This window comes from Nannobrachium achirus (assembly GCF_963921795.1).
Source record: "Nannobrachium achirus genome assembly, chromosome: 15".
Classification (NCBI taxonomy): Eukaryota; Metazoa; Chordata; class Actinopteri; order Myctophiformes; family Myctophidae; genus Nannobrachium; species Nannobrachium achirus.
In genome coordinates this window covers 37636702-37656988 of record NC_137822.1, presented here as the reverse complement: position 1 = coordinate 37656988, position 20287 = coordinate 37636702, and the positions used below count along the sequence as shown (strand labels likewise).

General features: G+C 42.5%; 1 protein-coding gene across 1 annotated transcript in view; it reads right to left on the bottom strand.

Moving 5' to 3' along the window:
* Window positions 1-15516: 15516 nt before the first annotated feature.
* LOC308298980 (transcription factor 7-like 1-B) overlaps window positions 15517-20287 on the bottom strand; it is a 37534-nt gene continuing 32763 nt past the window's right edge. The window contains exons 10-12 of the mRNA XM_080742698.1: window positions 19495-19602; window positions 18006-18063; window positions 15517-17224 (exon numbers count right to left, since the gene is read on the bottom strand). Of these exons, the coding sequence (XP_080598824.1) occupies window positions 16509-17224; window positions 18006-18063; window positions 19495-19602 (882 nt within the window). The 3' untranslated portion in view covers window positions 15517-16508. The remainder of the gene's footprint in view (window positions 17225-18005; window positions 18064-19494; window positions 19603-20287) is intronic.

The window sequence follows — 20287 nt, the reverse complement described above, 5'->3', positions numbered from 1 at the left end:
TGCCTTGCAGCAGTGAAGTGGTGAAAAAAGTACTCAAATGTTTTACTGAAGGTAAAGTATCAATACTGCAATGTAGAAATACTCTGTTACAAGTAAAAGTAACAGAATTCAAAATGTACTTGAGTAAAAGTAAGAAGGTATTGGTATTAAAGTGTACTTAAAGTACCAAAAGTAGAAAGTATTCTACTTTGTGGTGCGTGTGTCCCATTTCACGTTTTCAAATGTAGGGTTAACATTCACCTGTGTCGAAAGAATGAACCGTCAAACAGATCGATGCTATGTCGCAATATCGACACACTCCCCCCCAAAAAAAGCCCATGGGAAGTGTGAGGAGTCAGGCATCAGTATCCAGACTTAAACAATACATCTTTAGACATCTCAGATTTGAATGGCATTTCAAACCACGTAGTGTGGTTAAAATCTGATTAGTACATGAATCGGTTTCCATGTGGGTTTTATTGATGTTCCTCAGACTTCATCAAACCAACCTCATTCCCATCTGGAGAGGCCAACAATCTGATTGGGTCTCTCAGCTCAGGCCAAAACAGACATCAGTGTCCAAGCCAATCACTGATGAGCTCTGGGAGCTTACTCTATATTCAAGTCACCACAAATCTTTTTGTCCCTTTGTCCCGATGTGACGTGCTGTGAGCTGGCAGATCGGCTATTTCCGGCAAGAGACACCGGCATGTGAAAAAACTATAATCTAAGCCAGGGGTCTTCAACAGGGGGTCCTCAGAGTTAGTGAGGCCGCTAAATCTTTGTGTTACAGGATAATGCTGTTTTACATTAACCACTTGAACCCTAGCATCCCTATTCTGAGTTGAACATTAGCCAAAAATAGCAGATCTACAAGCTTACAACGCCTCGTGCTGCGAGGCGTTGTAAGCTTGTAGATCTGCTATTTAGAGGTTTGTAGAGGGAAAAGAAGAGCAGACCAAGTATTTGACGACGGTTCAAGTGGTTCAATGTCTGAAAATACACATTACTGCAACAGTTTACAGTTTACAGTTTAGGCATTTAGCAGACACTTTAAATCCAAAGCGACTTATAATAAGTCGCTTACAATAATACATCACTATAATAAGCAAGATAATATGTCAGAACATCACAACATCAGACGACATATTGTCAAACAAGTCTAAGCTGTCTAAGAAATCTATGTTTTTTATATATATATATAATCTGCACACAATTTTATACAATATGTAGTGGGGGTCCCTGCTTCATATCTCTCTCAGCTAAGGGGTCCTTGGCCTGAAAACATTGAAGACCCCTGTTCTAAGCATTAATCTCGCATTTACTGTATGTTATTACCAAACTGTGGAAAAACTCCCTATTGCAGTCAGAACTGCAGACTCACACCGAATGTCTAATCCGCAAGCTACTTAAATGTATAAGTTTTGACAGTATATAGAGGGTATGCGCGTGACATCATCATCATACCCGGAAGTTATGTGGGAACGCCTACTGAGTGGCAAAAAACTACTTATAGTCGAACAGAACCCATATAGTCGAACAGAAAAGTCATATCTGATTCATTAAACAATGTTAAATAATGTTAAACTCACTGTTCCACTCACTTTGCCACTCGATTTGCCACTCGATTTGCCATTCACTTTATACATGTGCATACCCTCTATTGTTTAGACTGATGCAAGGTTCTTGGTTTACCTGCTGATTTGATCCTAGATTACTGAGTCACTGCGCTGTCTGTCTGCATTTGATGTATGATTGCATTGCTTACTGCAATTTGTAAATTGTACCACAGCAACCAATGCAGATATAGGTCGGTCGGTCGACGACGTCTGTAATCTCTGTACACACAAATCCAATTGGATCACTTGTTATGAGCAAATAACAGTGTGTAAAGTGGGTCCTAAAAGATCAGGATTGGGGAAAGGAATGGGATCAAGTGGTGAGAACAAAGCCCAGTGTGATCCCTGGTACACACAGGGACATCCCGAAGGCCTTCTGAGGCTCAGCATAAATGAAAGTGTGTAATTTTGGAGACATTCGCCAGACTTGACACGCTAATGACAGAGTCTGCATTCAGGGCTGGGCTGTATGATAATCCATGGTAATACTGTGGTGTGTGCGTGTGCACAGACTGCATGCACAAGTGTGTGCGTGTATGTGTGTGAGCGTGTGCGTTACTATACTTGTGAGGGTCAAATGATTTGCCCTCTAGGGCCTAGAGCACTGTTTCCCAAACACTGGGTCGGGATCCATTTGTGGGGCAAGACGCAACCTACTCAGGCCAAAAACGAATATGTTAAAATAAATAAATAAAGTAACATTACTGCCCTACAAGTCTGATGTACGCACAAGTAAGTGTGTGCGTGCGTGCGTGCGTGCGTGCGTGCGTGCGTGCGTGCGCGCATGTATGTGATTTCCTAGGGCTGGATATTAGATGAATGAAAAAGAGGACAGACATGCATATCCCAGACCCAAAATTGTGTCAGGTGCTGAGCAACAAAATTGTTATAAAAATAATAATAAAACGCTTGCACACAGTGTGTGTGTGTGAGCGTTTTATTATTTTTATAATTCATATTCCTGGATATTAGATGATGTCATTAGTCCTTGGGGTCAACGATGTCATTGCCACAAGGACAGATGGTCCAGTATAGTGACAGTATGCAGACTGTGGTGCTGCTTGGTTTGGAGGCTGTGGTGCTGGTTGTTGGGTGGTGGTGGCAGAGTACTAAAATAGCAAAAACAGTGGATCTACAAGCTCTGAACGCGTCTTTTGAGAGCTTGGAGATGAACTATTTTCATTTGTTTGGGGGCGAAAAGAGTAAAGGCCTGTTCATACTCTCTCCGAAACTTTCCAAAGTGCAGCTTTCCAAACTCTAATTCGGTGTAATGGTTTTCAGAAGTTCCGAGTGGCGTCATTTTGTAGTTAAACTGGATCTTTCCGACAAAAAGTTCAGTGCATTTTTCTTATCCCTAATTTTAAATAGTTCAAATAGATGATCTACAGCGAGAGATTGGCTATTTGAAGTATTTTAGTGTATTTTTCAAAATAGTAAAAAAAAGGCAAAGAAGTTTAGTGATAAGGGGTAAAGCATGGACAATAACACAGCTGAAAATGTTTGAAAATGTTTTTTCTATGATCACATTCCCAGAATAGGGATGCCACGTTGAAAGTGTTTAATTAATGAATGGTTGCATGTGTAGCAGAGTGACTCACTCTCTGGTCAAGACAATGGAGTTGGGGACAATAAGCATTAATTAACTTAATAATATAATAATTTAAGGTTGAATTTGAACACCAGAGGCTGGCAATTGCCATCCCCTGATGCCCCAAATTTCGCCCTTGGGTGGAAGTGGTGGTTGGGTGGAGACAACCAAACTAAAAGCCTCCTTTACCAAATATCCTCCTGGTCCCGTCCCTGCGTCTCCTTTCCTCAAACACTCATCATGAGCACACATCTAATCATGGCATGATGAGGAGTTCAAGCAAGGGAAGGGAAGGGAAGGGGGGGAAAGAGTTGCAAGAGGAGCTATTTTCTCCAGTCAGTCTCTCCAGCAGTGACTGACTGGCCTGTTCATTCCTAGTGCAGCTGCCTCCATGCAGCAGACATAGTTTGAACCTCATCCATATTATGGGAATGCCATTATTAGGTGGGAAAAAAACTTTTAAAAGAGTTTAAACTAAACCAAGTCAAATATTTTCAAGGACTTAAAAAAAGCATGCCTTCCCCCCCAGGGCCCCCATTTACCCAGAGGTAAATGGTGCATTTAGCGCCTTCATCATCATGCACTTTGCATTACACACACACACACACACACACACACACACACACACACACACACACACACACACACACACACACACACACACACACACACACACACACACACACACACACACACACACACACACACACACACACACACACACACACACACACACACACACACACACGGCAGAGGAAATCATGCAAGGCACCAAGCTGCTCATCTTGAGCATTTGGGGGTTCAGTGTCTTGCTCAAGGACACCCAGGCGGAGCCGGCCAACCGGGGATCGAACCGGTGACCCTCCAATTCCCAAGCTCTACCTCTCCTGAGTCACTGCTGCTGAGGCACGAATGCATGAAATGCAAAGAGAAATATCTTGCCTCCTCAAACCGGCTCTCCCTTTATGCAGCAAAAGTAGAAATTGGGCCTATTCTTGCTATTTTCTGGAGATTCCGCCTGTAATTACGGGCCGGGAATAGACAACGCCAGGTTGACAGTGGTTGAATCTGTGTTATTACACCCTCCCTTTGTCACTGTCACTCTACTTATACTCTCTCTCACACACACGCACGCACGCACGCACATGCACAGTCCAGTCCCTCCAGGAGAGAGAGCAGAGAGCTTGAAGCAGACATATACCCATGCAGGCTCTGGAATGTCAGCGTTTACATTGGCAGCTTCATGTGGCTAAAGGACAGAATGCCTGCCATTCAGCTCTGAAGCCACATCCCTCAGAAACCCTTAGAAAGTGAACACACACACACACACACACACACACACACACACACACACACACCCATACACACACACACACACACACACACACACATTTCTATATACTTGCGAGGACATCAGCATTTTAGGATAGCATTGAAAAGAGCTATCCGATCTACAAGCTATCTGATCTACAAGCACGCAACGCCTCGCGCCGCGAGGCGTTGTGTGCTTGTAGATCGGCTGTTTTGAATAGCAAAAAAAAAAACAGCAGATCTTTGTACAAACTCGGCAATATTTTGGTGCATGACACTTGTTCGCAATTAAATCAGGCACAACTCCAACCCCTAAACCTAACCCAGGGCTTAACATTAACTTTTTGAGGCACTTGTCCTCTGGAAAAGTAAATTCACTTGTCCAGGCACAAATGTCACTATAAATTTCACAGTCATTTCTTTTTCAGTTTTAATTTTTTTATTTGACAAATAAATAAGACCCCACTTGGCCCCTTCCGCTCCACAGTCTGCATACAGCACAAAGCTGCTGGGAGCGTCACAGAAAAAGTGAAACCAAGAGCCACTTGTCCAACAGGACAAGTACATTTTTAACTAGAAGCAGTGCTCTTCCGAGCACAGGTCTCCACCAGGCCTTGCATCCTGGTGGTGCTACTGTATAATAGGCCAATGTAAAAAGGGTGGCATATGTTCTTCACCTTAGCTCTTTCATGGCAATCGGACACTGCATGCATGATTTGAAGCATTGTGTTCCAAAAATGTGTTTTGCTAAAGTCTACCTGCTGGTGGCGCTATAACAGGCCAATGTGAAAAAGGTAGCATTTGTTCCTTGACCTAGTGGGAATATGTGTGGCAAATTTCACGGTAATCGCAAGCTGCGTTGATGATTTGAGGGATTTTGTTAAAAAACGGAGCAATCCTGCAAACTTTGGAAGCCAATATTAGCCAATCAGGATGGAATATGAAATATCAGACGGATCGGACTTGATCACATGACTATAGAGATACTGTGTACCGATTCGCGTGATTTTTGGATAAAATCTCAAGGAGTAATATTCAAAAATGTGTTTTACATAAGTCGGCCCAAAGGTGGCGCTATAAAAGGCTGATATGAGAAATGCATGGCAAAGGCTTATCCTTAGCCTCTAGGGAGTGCGCTTACAAAGTTTGAAACTGATCGGTGGAGTTATAGGTAAAACCACAAATCGGCCTGTTATAGCGCCACCATGAGGCTGATTTCAAAAATTTGAAGTGGCATTTCTTCCTCAACCTAGTGGGAACGTGTGTGCGCAATTTCATGATAATTGCACTTTGCGTTTGGGATTTGAGGCATTTTGTTCAAAACGGCTCAATCCTACAAATTTTGGAAGCCAATCTTAGCCAATCAGGATGGAATATGCAAAATTGGACAGATCCGTGTCGATCACATGACTGTCGAGATACTTCCTACCAATTTGTAGGATTTTTGGACAAAATCTGTAAGAGTAGTGCACAGAAATGTGTTTTGCGAACATCGGCCACTAGGTGGCGCTAGAAAAGGCCAAAGTGTGCTCACTTTGGCAGTGACCGGGCAAACGGCGACTGAGATTTGGTGCACACAAACTGCGAGGACGCACGCACGGATGCACGGACGCACGCACGGACGGACGCACCGACGGATGGACGCACGGACGGACGAAGGGGAAAACATACTCTCCCTCATGCCTTCGGCTGGTGGAGACAACGAACTTGTCCATAAAGATGTATTTGTTGTCCCGGACAACAGGACAAAGCCTCAATGTCATGCCCAGCCTTACCCTAATGCCAAGCTGATTCTTTTTACCAATTACAAACCTAACTAGGGGGGATTAGTGTATATGTTACCGGATGTTTGGGTAACTCAGGACGTTCTATGTAAGAGCGCTTGTTTTGTCGTTCACCACACACCAATCACCACCAGGTGGCGACGACAGCCATTCACTAGTGAAGGCGCTGACGTCACTCGTTTGCGACTATTTGCGACTTTATTTACTAGCCTAGCCTAGCCTAGCCTAGCTTAGCCATTAGCTCCATTGTAGTCACTTGGACAGGGCGTTTATCGTGGGCTTGCCCAGGCCTTACGGCCTGGGCATAAATATAACGATTGCATTCACCACGGCTTCGTAACTCGCGCGGCGCTCCGCTGGCCTGCGCGCCGCTTGCAATGTCGTGGACAATCGAGCGGCTCCGTTCCGCCCCGTGCTGCACGACGAGTGCTCCGTTTCTCGACCGTCCTGTTTCTCTAACAAACCGTGACATATATAATTGAGTACCTGAGACGAAAAACAGTCTAAGTCCATATTTTAACATTTTGAATATAGATATCTTTTTGATTTACCAGACTGTAAACCACAAACCAAAGGTTTTTAATCTGTTAAATTCTTAATGCACTCCCCCCTCATTTTGTTGAATTAGATTTTTACTTAACTCATATATATTAGGAATTATAAGACATAATACTTGTGGAAAACACTATAATCAGTATATCTCCAACAGTTTGTGGAACAACAGTATATAAGTCCGTACAAGCAATATTCAGCAGACAAAGGGAGCAAATAACATTAAAACAGACAATTGAACAAAATGAGTGGGGAGTGCATTAACAGATTAAAAATGACTAGTTTGTGGTTTACAGTCTGGTAAATCAAAAAATATCTATATTCAAAAATATATTAAAATATAGACTTAGACTGTTATTCGTCTCAGGTACTCAATTGTTTATCTATAAAATCAATTCTCTTGAGAGGAAAACTCAAAACAAATTCAACTGGTTGGACATTTGGTCCTCACAAATATAGTAAGTCACGTAAGACAAGTATAAGTAACACATGCACGCACACTAGGAAGAAGAATACACACGTGAACGCCCACACATTAGTGCTCAGACATGAGAGAATGGGTAAAGTGCACTTCCAGATGTTGTTTATACAGCTTGTCCAGGTTTCCCTACAGTCTGGTAGGGATGCCTGCTGCCTGCTTCACTTCCATGTTAATAACCCACTGCAGGGTTCCCACACATTTTTACCAATCAATTTCCAAAACTTTTCCAGAATATTTAACCCAATTTCCAGGACTATATAACAATAATTCAGCTCAATAACAGGTCGCTTACTCCTATGCGCAATGCCCAAAGACAGGTAGTGTATGCCAGTGGTTCTCAACCTTTTCAGGCCGTGAGTCCCGAAATAATCATGTTTTAACTGGGGACCCCGGCACCCTGACGAGCACCAAGAGTTGAGGAATTTTGTATAACACGGTTCTATTGTGAAAATAGCAGATCCGATGTAGATCGGCTATATTTCTGCCTCTAATATTTGACAATTTGGCCCATGTTTAATTTGTCATTTCAGAGGTATTAACAAAATCAATAACCAAAGACAATGCATAGCTATTTTTTCCAGGACCCTTGATAAATTCCAAAACTTTTCCATACTGGAAAAATATTTTTCTAATTTCAAAATATTTCCAGGAATTTCATGACCGTGGGAACCCTGTATACCATAACTAAAACATTCACTAGGATGTATTACATGCATGTACTACTTAATTTGAGTTGGTGTGATTGCTAAATGCCACAAACATCCGCCTCTAGTATTTATTACTGCACATACAGTATATGCATCATGCGTTGGTTAATAATTCAAATGAGTAAAGACAATGTTTTCTTTCTAAGCATTGTCTTAGCAATGTCATTAAAAAAATGAAAACCTAAATTGAATGTTTGCATTTAATTGGTCCTGTACAGTCAAATAAATAACGTGTACTGTTCTCAAATAAAATATGTGAAGACTGGGAAATATCACTCCCTTAACTGTAATATATCATCACAATAATACAGTTAAGGGACAATTTAGCTAGACCTATAGCAAATAATACCTAGGCACAAATTGACAGATCATTGACTGATTCCAGAAAAGCGTAAAGAGTACAACAGTGCCCTCTAGTGTACAAAAAGCGATACAACAATGTAGACAATCTCTGTTATGACTTATGAGTATAAAAGCATTGGCCTTAGTCAGTCAGAATAACACTTTTGACCACAACAAATAGAGTAAAAGCGATAGGCTTATAGGTTCCACTCTAAGCTATGAGGGCTGCTGGGTTATGCTGGGGACTCTGGACAACAGGCGCATTTCTGCCTAATAGACCCCATGGACAGTAAATTGGAATATAGGCCAAATAAATATAAGTAGGAAAATGAGCCCAATGTTATTTAGGGCGGAGTTGTCCTTTCAACCCTATTTCGCCGATCTAGATGCTGTTGTGAGCTTGCAGATCTGCTATTTTCAAAAGATTTGAATACATTTTATACAGGTTACCATGTGAAAAGAGACATTCTGCATAACTTTACTCAAGTAAACATTCTGACTACCGGACTCTTAATTGTAACAGAGTGTTTCTGCATTCCAACACACTGCAGAAAGATCCACACAGAACATCCAGCCCCCGACGTCCATGTTTGGGCACAACTGAGGTCATCATCACTGTGATGTCAGAGATCCACATGTGAGCCACGCCACATTGGACCTCGTCTTGATTTTATTCTCAATCAAAACCTTTGGCCACGCCATATGGACCCTTTAGGAAAGGGTCCTTATTCTGAGGCTAAAACATTCTGTGAAGAAAGCCTGCTTGTAGATCGGTTGTTTTCTGGGCCGATTTACAAGCACACCGAATGAAAAACACTGTGAATAAAATTGTGGGCCGAGTATAGAGCCCTGGGTGAGCCTATGAAGTAGGCCAAATTAGAGTCCGCACCGGACTCAATACTGCAACGCAGCGCCGCGTTGCAGTATTGGCGTAACTCTAAATTGACAAATGTTGATGGTGACATCACCAATTCTTGGTGACGTCACTGACAACAAGTACGACCTATAGATAACAAGGCGCAAGTTGGCACTCTGCCGAGGTGCCAACATGCCTACCCATATAAATAACCTAATTTCCTTCAGTGCTGTTTGTACTTGAAAGTTGAGATCAAACGTGCAAATTTGAAGTTCAAATGATGTCGGCCTCCTGCTAGGGACAGTACAGAACTGAACCCATCCCAATACTTGAGCGCTCTGCTGGCGCACAAGTAGGCCATACATGGACACGAGTGCACAAGACGCAAGTTGGCACCTCGACAGAGTGCAGTCTAGTTATTTCATCAACCCAGTGATTCTAAACCTGTTAAATGTAAGTATAAGGACCCCCAGTTAGATGTGAATGTCATCTCTGAGAACCAGTGGTTCTAGTGTTGGTCGTTCTCAAAGTTCTTAAATTCAAGGACCACCATATCTCTTCAGAGTGTACACCCTCAGGGGGACTGCCCATAAGTCCTACATCTCATTAGTCCTAATTTGGCTAGGGTTAGGTTTTAGGGTTAGGTAACATTCACCAGATTCTGACTAATGGCATGTGGGACCAATGAAATGTCGGACCAATGCCATGGCACAGGGACGTGCTGGCCATTGGGAAAAGTGGGACAACTCCCGAACGGCTGGTTCATTCCCGGCCGGTCCAGGCCGGCCATTAGGAAAAAAATTAAAAATAAAATGTCGACCTTTGTTCCATTTTGGGGGCAGGGCGGCCAACAAAGTAAATCGTCACTGTCGGGCAGTTTCAAATTTATATATATATTTTTGCAAAGCAAAGCCCTGCTTCATCATACAAGGCCGTCGCACAAAAGTAGTGAAAACAGCAGATCTACAAGCACACAACGCCTCGCGGGTGTGCTTGTAGATCGGCTGTTTTCACTAGTTTAAATCATTTTTTTAAATGATAAAAACAAAACAAACAGTTTTGGACATACAAGGTTTCGACGAAATATAACTCATGTAATTGGCCCACTGGCTTGTCACTTGTCATGATCTGAAATGGCAAATCTTTGAGTAGCAGCAGCGCTATAGAGAGAGATCGCTCTCTATAGCGCGCAATGAGGGCCTCTACAACTCATTTTCCCGGGCAGAATCAGGGGCCCAGCACAACCCTGCCCTCATGTAAGCCAGAAGGTCCCGGGACCTCACTGAGTTTGACAACTCTTTGACACTTTGATGTTTGTTGACATCAGGTTGCCATGGCTACCCGATATTTTGTGTGTAAAAAAAGAAAAAAAGAACCTTCATATTTGGTCCCGATATGACAACGTCATATTTGACGACACGAGATTACGAGGCGAGCGCGTTTAAAAACCTTCGCCTCGCTCAGTGAAACCTCAAGGCAGCAGTGAGCGAAGATATGTCGGCCTTTAGAGATGCCAGCGAGGCGGTCGAGGACGAGATCAACCCACGCACTTCCAACAGGGGGAGCCCAGCCAGCCACGTGTCCCTGGATTTGGGGTCGAGCTTCTTTTCCCCAGCGGGAAGGAAGTCGCCAAGGTCTCAGAGCACAGGGAAACCCAAGGAGAAAGAGAAGAAGCCGCACGTACAGGCCGCCAAGTTCGCCAAGAGGAAGGTGACGCAGTTTGTGACACTCGCGTCACTGGCCGGGGGGAAGGTGAAGACCAAGTCCAAAGTCTGGGGGTGTTGGCAGTGGACGTTTTGGCAGGTTTTATCAGGCCTTTTACTGTGCATTCTTGGCGTTGTGGGCATTGTGATGATAGCCCTTCGAGTTGAAATTGATAAATTAAAATAAAATGTTGTAATACGAGGAGGCCCTATTGATATTTTGCGTAATACGAGCCCCTATTGAAAAATAGCCAATAAATTGGCTATTTTGGCACCTTTCTAGCCCTGAGATTAGGGTTAGGCATAGTTTTACTGAGGTTAGGTTTAGGCATACAGAGGTTAGGTTTAGGCCTACATAGTTTTGCTGAGGTTAGGGTTAGGTTTAGGCATACTTAGTTTTTTACTGAGGTTAAAGTTAGGTAGCCAATAAATTGGCTATTGGAACACTTTTTTCTATTTTATTTAATTACTTATTCATTAATTAATTTATTGCAGTTTTTTTAAAGAGTCGCCTAATAGAGCTCAGCAGTCAAGTCCCGTTGGGGGGCCGCTCGATCTCCATTCCGACATGTCGCCATTCCCTCATTGACTTCTAATTGTCAGAGTGGCTGCACTTCCTGTTTTGTAAGGCCGATATCTTGGACAATGTAACGTCCAATCAGACAGGACTGGTCATGATTCACTTGACATCATGATATGTAAGACGAAATTCAGTTCCCAGTGGATTCCTAGAGACCTGTGTCAGTGCGATCACACTTGCAATTTCCCAGAATTGCACCTTTTCTAGTTAGTGATGAGTTTTACAGAGGTTAGAGTTAGGGTTAGGCATACACAGTTTTACTGAGGTTAGGTTTAGGCATACACAGTTTTACTGAGGTTGGGTTTAGGTATACACAGTTTTACTGAGGTTATGTTTAGGCATACACAGTTTTACTGAGGTTAGGGTTAGGTTTAGGCATACATAACTTTATTGAGGTTAGGTTTAGGCTAGTCTCGTGTGGCCAGACTGTTGCGTGCGTGCTGATGAGTGCGGGATAAACCGGATGTGACGCACCCGCTCCCTTGGTGCAGTAGCGATAACAAGTCCTACTGGAAGCGTTATGTCTCCTTTCAATATTTTTTGGGGTGTTATTTCGCCTTTCTCTGGTGTTGGTGTTACTTCCATGATGTTTTCAAATGTTTTCTTAAACTATACACGCATAACATGAATGAATATGCCGTTCGAATTACTCTGTGCTAGTGTGTTTCTGTTATCTTTCCAATGGGACTACAGTTCAGTGCAGCAGTGGCTACGCCGTTTGGGAATTGTAGTTCCAGACTCTATATAGCATTCGGAGATTGTGGAATAGTTGTCTGGCTACGCAAGACTAGGTTTGGGCATACATAGTTTTACAGAGGTTAGGTTTAGGCATACATAGTTTTACTGAGGTTAGGTTTAGGCATACATAGTTTTACTGAGGTTAAGGTTAGGTTTAGGCAAACAAAGTTTTACTGATGTTAGGGTTAAGTTTAGGTATAGTTGCAAAAACAAGAACTGTCAATCAGCGACTACCAGCAAAGCTGTGGCATCCATCAGCACACAGCTTTGCTACCAGCAAGCTTTTTGGTGTTCGTTTTTGTCCATTAGCTAAACATTTGTAATTTGTTGTACGTAGTCTCTAGCTCTGTATTAGGGATGGGAAGATAATCGTTAATATCGTTTATGGTCATAAAAAAACACTCAATAATCGTATAGTGGAGATTCTAATATATCCTCCATCATGCACTAGGATTAATTCACCTTTTATTTGCCGAGCTGCATATCCAGTACCATTTAAACCCTAAGGTTAACCCTAACCCTGGAAATAATACTAATACTTGATACAGTATTTTTTTCACTCTCTACCAAATCTCTTTTCCAAAAAAAGAGCCAATCTACAAGCATTGTGAGCCATCCCTACTCTGTATACTTTAATAGTTATCGATGGAGTCTCTTGATTCGCACCAGGTGGGATGATTGCATAGGAAGTATACTTTATTCATATTTTTTGAAGTTGTCTTTATTGGGATGTTATTCTTCTGTACCTATCTTTTGTACTTCTTCGCTCTTTATCTATAACTTCCACTGCTGTGCTGTCTCCGTCAATTGTCAGTTCTCTTACTTCTACTCCACTACATCGCAGAGGCAAATATTGGTACTTTTTACAACGCTACAACTATTTGAGCACATTAGTTATTAGTTACTTTGCAGATTTAGATTGATATCGATCAGAGCAATGGTCACCATGTTATGGCCATTTGAAGAGTTACTTACCGAGTCCTCTTGCACTTCAAGGCGCGTATAGAGCCAACCATAACAGCCAGGTCTCTCCATCTGGGTCCGTCGTGGGCAAGGTGTTGAGCTTGTGCCAAAGTCACACTACACCTTGACTATGGAATCCTTGCATGGTATCGCGAGGCCCCAATTGCCTTAAAGTCAAAGCTCCAAACAGCCCAGAACAAACTGATTAGGGTCCTTCCTTCTCGGGCCCACCTCACCGCTTATCACTATATAAGCGTGGGGTGGCTCACGGTAGCTGACAGAGTACAGCATTTTGCAATGGGCCTGGTGTACAAGATACACTACACCACCAAGATACCCATGTACCTGACAAAATACTTGAATACGTGAAGGATGTCCACTATTACAACACCGGAGGCAGCTCCACAAATCACGTTCAACCCAGATTTGACAACAAAAAAAGGTTCAAATTTTGCCTTAAAAAAAGAGTGTAAAACCCTAACTTCCTTCAACATCGTTCTGAAAGGTCACCTACAAGCTGCTGCTACTCGAAACATGTAATAAGACTAAGCCCATTCTTACCTCCCCTTTTCCACTGTAAATATCTTTTATTTTTATTTATTTTCTCATTCTTTTTCTTCTTTATAACTGCTTGTTTTTTCTTTTTGTTATTGATATCCTATTGTGTTCCATCCGTCTTCCAATGCTATGAGATACATAAAGGGTTCCTGTGTAAATAAGCCGTAAAGCTTACTAGGATCTCCTTTTAGTTGGCTGACCTTGAACTGTACAGCCATGAAAATGTACCTTTTCCTATGTAACCTTCTAATAAAAAGATGAGTGTTAAAATGTTTTCATTTACTCTAGCTGCTTTCTATCATTTTAGGGATATTAGAGATGTTGATATCAGTGGGTGGGGGCATGCTTACTAGTGGCTAAATGTGTCACAGCCATTTCTTTATTACTATTTACAGTAACACTACTAGCCCCCGTAAGTCACATCTGCCCATGAAATATTGCAATGCATCTTGGGAATATAGGTTTATTTTGTCTAAAAAGACATTTTGTCACTTGTACACATGCCCCCACCCACTGAAATCAAAATCATTAAAATCGCTAAAACAAGTCTTTTCAGGCCATTGAATTGTGCAGTGGCTGCGATACTGAGCTACCGGGTAGGATAAATGATCTACTCAGCGCTGTTAGAAGTTGTAAATCAGGGGACCAGAATAGTAAATCTTAATTTCCCCTACTGCCCCCACTTTCCCCTAAAACCTACTGCCATCAACGCATTGAATGGTGACAACGATTATCTCCATTCAATGGTCTGAAAAAATCCCATTCAGTGCGTTGATAGCATTCGAAGCCGCTGAAATACCACGTGTGTCTAGACCAGAGGTTTTCAAAGTGGGTGGTGACGGGGCACCCTGGGGTGCCGCGATGGCAGTCCAGGGGTGCCGCAAGATCATTTGATAATATTTGGAATTTATGAAAAAATATTTAGTATCTTTTAAACTTGAAGTACAAAGTTATTTTCAGTCAGTTCTAACCAAAATGGCTATTATCTCAACGTTTTCCTCGCAACATAATCACTAAAATATCGTCACTGTCAGGCAGAAACCTCTGTCGCACAAAACTTGTGAAAACAGCCGATCTACAAGTGCTTGTAGATCTGCTGATTTCACAAGTTTAGTACATTTTATAGATGATAAATACAAAATGAACGGTTTTGGACATACAAGGTTTCCACCCGACAACGACGATATGCTATACTGTAAGGGTGCCTCGGATTAAAAAAATATTTATGGGGTGCCCTGAGACAAAAAAGTTTGTTAGAGTTAGACTCTAGTCTAGATTCTAGAAGCATGCACTGCACATAACACCAAACACCGAATGTCCAAACACACAGACAGGCCGCGTTTGTCAGAAATCAAGGGATATTTATTAACAGTGTGGAGGTTCTTAATAAAACAAGCACTGAACTCCATCTACGTTCCTTACTACAAAACGAAACAAAAAGAAAAGTCTTTATGCCACAGTCTGTTTTTACTATTAAACAATAGACCTTGTTATAAATTGTCATTCATAAATCTTGTTGTTATAAATTGTCATTCATAAAACGATTGTTGAGAAAATGAGATGAAAAAGGAGATATTATGCAAAATAGAAGCTTACAAAAATACACTGTTTCATGAAGAACATTTTGAAAAATGCAGTCAAATATTGACCAATATGTTTTTCTATACATACTAAGATAAAATGTGGTCTAATATCTAAAAAAAAAAAAAAAAGTGTATTTTTTTTTCCTTTTCATTTTTCTTTTTTTAATTAAAGCTTCTACACAGCCTTAAAAAATATGTATAAAGGAAGATAATTTCAACCATTCACATGATAAATTCGATTAGGGTGAGAGGTTTATCTCTCAAGTCAAGATATAAGCATGATTTTATACTCTTGTCATACGTACCTAAAATAGCCAATTTACAAGCTCACAGCGCGCTGCGTCCGCAGCGCGCTGTGAGCGTGCAGATCGGGTATTTTCAGCACACGACGCCGGCAAACGGCAGAGCATGAGGGTTCCGTGTCCACACAAAGTGTTTCATAACCGCAATTATTGTTTAAACGCAATTATTTGAGATAATCGCAATTATTTTGGCATAATCGTCATTGGTCATAATCGTTTCCATGTTAGAAATAGCAGATCAGCCATTTCCGCTATTAAAGAAATATATAATACTAACATATACAATTATTATATGACAGTAATCTGCCCTGTGCAGTTTGTGATTATGAAGCCTAAATGGCAAACAGAAATTAAGTTTGTGTTCATATTCTTCAATGCCCAAAAAACAATTAAATCGTTTGTGTTTAATCGTCAATTTGTAATCATGACAACTCTCGGCGGGGGGGAGGGCATCTTGCTTTGGGACATCGTGCTTCGCGTGTTTTCGGACGCAGCGTTCATTGACGGTCCGCAAACGTTCAAACTGATCCAACTGTGGTCTGACACCTGGGTCATCTTTACCTGGGTTGTCAGACACAGATCAAATGACACCGGCGCTCCTCTCCAAAAGTTGAATTATTGAAGCACCCAGGGAACTCCGCCAAAGGAAGGGAAAAAAATGAAAACTGGGCGCAGAATCGTGATGCTCGGGTACTAGTAAGGAACCATAGAAAGGCATGTCAGACAGACTATAGGCACTGCCGGCTCAACGAAACACTTTCTGTGGACAGGAGCCCAAAACCAGGTGTAAAAAAAAGGAATAAAGTATGGCGTACACACACACACACACACACACACAGTATAAAAGCCGTTCGCACTTTTCTTAATGACTGGTTCTGGTCACTAGCGAGAGCGGCTGGGACTGGGTTAAGGCATGGTGGTGGGAGCTGGGCACGGAGGAGACGGGAGGAGGGTTGTTGGGGAGGGGGAAAGGAGGACGAGAGGAGGAGGAGGGGAGGAGCCCCGGGGGAGTCTTCCGGCCGGACGAGGAGCACATGGCGTGGGAGGAGTAAGAGGCAGAGGTGGAGGAGGTGGAGGAGGCAGTGGAGGAGGAGGAGGAGGATCTAGCCAAAGGAGGAGGACCTGAGATCTTATTGTTGGCGTTGTTGGACATGAAGGAGGAATGGGAGTGCAGGTGGCTCTGGTGCTGCTGGTGGTGAGGCTGGTGGTCCCTGTGCGGCTTGGTGGTGAGGGACAGCGGCTGCACCTGCTCCGAGGCGGCGGTGTACTCGTGTGCGGCGGTGTGCTCGTGCGTGTGGGTGGGCGCCGGGGCGGCCGGCGAGGCCAGCGCTGTGGTGGGAGTGGCCGGGGAGTCCAGGGAGGAGGCGGGGCTGGCCTGGGACAGGTGCGTGTGTGTCAGGTGAGGATGGTGGTGTTGTTGCTGCTGCTGGTGGGGGTTTTGGTGGTGGTGGTGGTGGTGGTGTTGAGACGCGCCGTGCTGCTGCGGAGGCTTGTCCTGAGGTCCGCACGACAGCGAGGACGAAGAGGACGCCGGCGCGCACGGCCTCTTGGGCTGCGGCGGGAACAGCTCGGCAGACGCTGGCGATTACAAAAAAAAACGTTTGGGGTTTTTGTTTTTTGTTTTTTTTTTGTTTTTTGGGGCTTTTATGCCTTTAATGGATAGGACAGTAGACTGACAGGAAATGGGGGGAGAGACGGGGAGTGACATGCAGCGAAGGTCGTCCGGATCGGGAATCAAACCGGCAACGCCGTCAGGCATCAATGCCTATGTGGTATGCGCCTGGACCAGTAGGCCAGCAGGCGCCCCCAACGTTTGGGGTTTGAGTTTCTTTTTTGGGGCTTCGCTCGTTCCGCCCGCAAGTTTTAACCCATTTAGTCCGGGAATGCATTATTATTTCTTTAATCATTATTTTATGCTTTAAATATTTAAAAAATAGCTGAAAGCTTTTAGAACATTTTGAAAGTCTACGTCAGTGGTTTTCAAATATTTTCATGTCAAGGACCCCTAGAATTATATGTATTTGGCCATTGACCCCATCTCAGTTAGTTATAAATGTTCACTTTAAAAATATATATATTCAAAGATGTTTCAAAAATAGTTCTACAAGCTAGCTGTGAGCTTGTATATCTGCTATGTTTCAATAGCTAAAGTATAAAATGGGGTTAAAACGTGTTTTCAACAGCAGCTTGTTATAATATTTCTACTAGCGATGTTTCTACTTGCCCGACTGCCCGTCCTTTGGGACGATATCAACATCTGCAATTAATCCCCATTGTGGACATGCCATCGAGCAATATTTCTGATAATCAAAAAATGTTGTGTAAATGTATACATGCAAACGTTTTCACTTAATCTTACCTTCTGGTATCATGTCAGTCTTCATGTTGATATCCCTCTTTCTCTTCTTCCTCTTACCCTGCACACAATTAACATGTTATGTTAAGACTCTACATTGGACTTCCGCTGGATTAACCAGCGGAAAACAATTAAAACAATAGTGGCAAAGATGTTGGCCTTCAACATAAATTTCAATCATACATACAGTGTTGCATACAAATTATTGTAGTGGTTCTCAAAGTGAGGTACAGGGACCCTCTGGGTTACTTCAGGGGGTTCTAAATGGACCCTTACAGGGCTGTAACTCAGCAAAGTGTACAAATGGAACCAAACTGTCCCTTACGGTTCTATTTGGTTCCATTTGGTACACTCTCGGATGAGTCATGGTAGACCTTGAAATTTAAAATGTTTGAGAACCACCGTTATTGCAATAGCATAGCCAACACGTACTAGTTTCTGGTTCCCCAACCCATATCACATCCAGTATATGCGTGTGAATAACGCTGGGATCTTCAACAGGATGGGGGGGGGGGGGGGGGGGTCCTCAGAGTTACTACAGGGGGGCCGCCAAATCTTTGTGTGATAGGACCATTATTTTAAATGAACAACTTGAACCCTCGCCTCCCTATTCTGAGGAAAACTTCAGCCAAAAAATAGCATTGAGAGCTTTTAGATCGGCTATTTTTGGCAAATAGGTTTGGTGTAGTGGTAAATAAAAAGAGCAGACCAAGTTCAGAGTGTAAGGTCAAATGTACTAAGTATCGATGATTTAAGTGGTTAAATGACTGATAAAACATTAACACGATTGCAACATAGACTTGACAGTGCTGTCAAACAAGTCTATGAATCTACCTATGAAATTGGGGCAAACCACCAGAGGGAACTGTGAGGTACCATTCAGACAGAGTGTGTTTGGTAAAACAGTCCTGTCTGTTAGAGCTTCCCATCACTGGAACAGTAACAGTACTGAAGTAAGAGAGACTTCAAACTATCTGACCTTCAAATTGAACCTTAAGAGGTAGCTTTAAGCAAATCAAATTTGTAATCATGGGTAATTATCTGCTCCATCTGTCACTGGAGTTACTCATAATTAGCTATAATTAGTCCCCTTTACTATTTACTATTTTACTATTTGCAAATTCAACCTTAGGAAGTAGCTTAGAGCAAATCAAATTTGTAATGATGGGCAATTACCTGCTCCATCTGTCACTGGTGTCACTCATAATTTGCTGTAATTATGTCCCCTTACTAATTTTAGTGTATTGTACTGTATATACAATACAGTACAATACACTCCAAGTTTACAGCCAGCTCAGGGACTACAGATGAGCTTATGGCTAACTCTGGCCCATTTACATTGACGTGAAAACTGACATGTTGATTAATGTGTTGTCCCTGATAAATAAAACAAATAAATACATACATAAATAAATAATCTCCAACACAATTTTATACAATATGTAGTGGGGGGACCCCTGTAATAATGTATGCATTAGAGCTGTGAACTCACGTAGTTGTCTCTTGCTGACCAGCCGGGGTAGAGCTGGGAGTGCAGCTGTCTCTCCTTGCGGGCCATGTCGTAATACTTCGCCTGCTCCTCCCGGGTCAAAGAATGCCACTGAACACACAGAAAATACACTGGTTGGTTATCGCAATCAAAGACACACTTAGGTGCTTAAAGACCTGAACATTCTAATGGTTTTCTGAAAAAGTTATGTTTCTATAACAGTGGTGCTCAACCTTTTCATGCAGAGGACCCACAACAATATGGTTTTGTGATGAGTCATGACTCTTGTGGGGTCCATTTTTAGCCCAAGGAATGTTTTTCGTGCAAAAGTAATGCTTACAGTGGATGGATTCAGAATCATGAAAAAAAAGCCCTAGTTGGACCCCTCACATGCTACTTAAAGAAGTTTCTTTGGGGGGTATTTTTTTCCTGTATAGTAAGTGAATGAGTAAGTGCAAGAAATCATTAAAAATTAACCCCATGGGATATTAGTTGGCCACGGCAACAAGAAGAAATCATAACTAGACACCAAAAGGGTCCTAAAAAACAGGTTTAGAAAAAAATGTGTTTGGGTGCTGGCGGAGCCGGTCTCCTGCCCTACTATGGCTAAGTTTTACCTTGCATTTGAAAACTCCATCCAGAGACTACATCACAGAAAAGGTAAATGGACATTTGGCCGTGGGAACGGTGCCAGTCGTTCTGGGCCCACCAAGAGAGAATTACCAAGAGTTCATTCCACCTGACTCTTTCATTCATATCAATGACTTCCCAGATGCCAGATCATTGTCAGGGTATT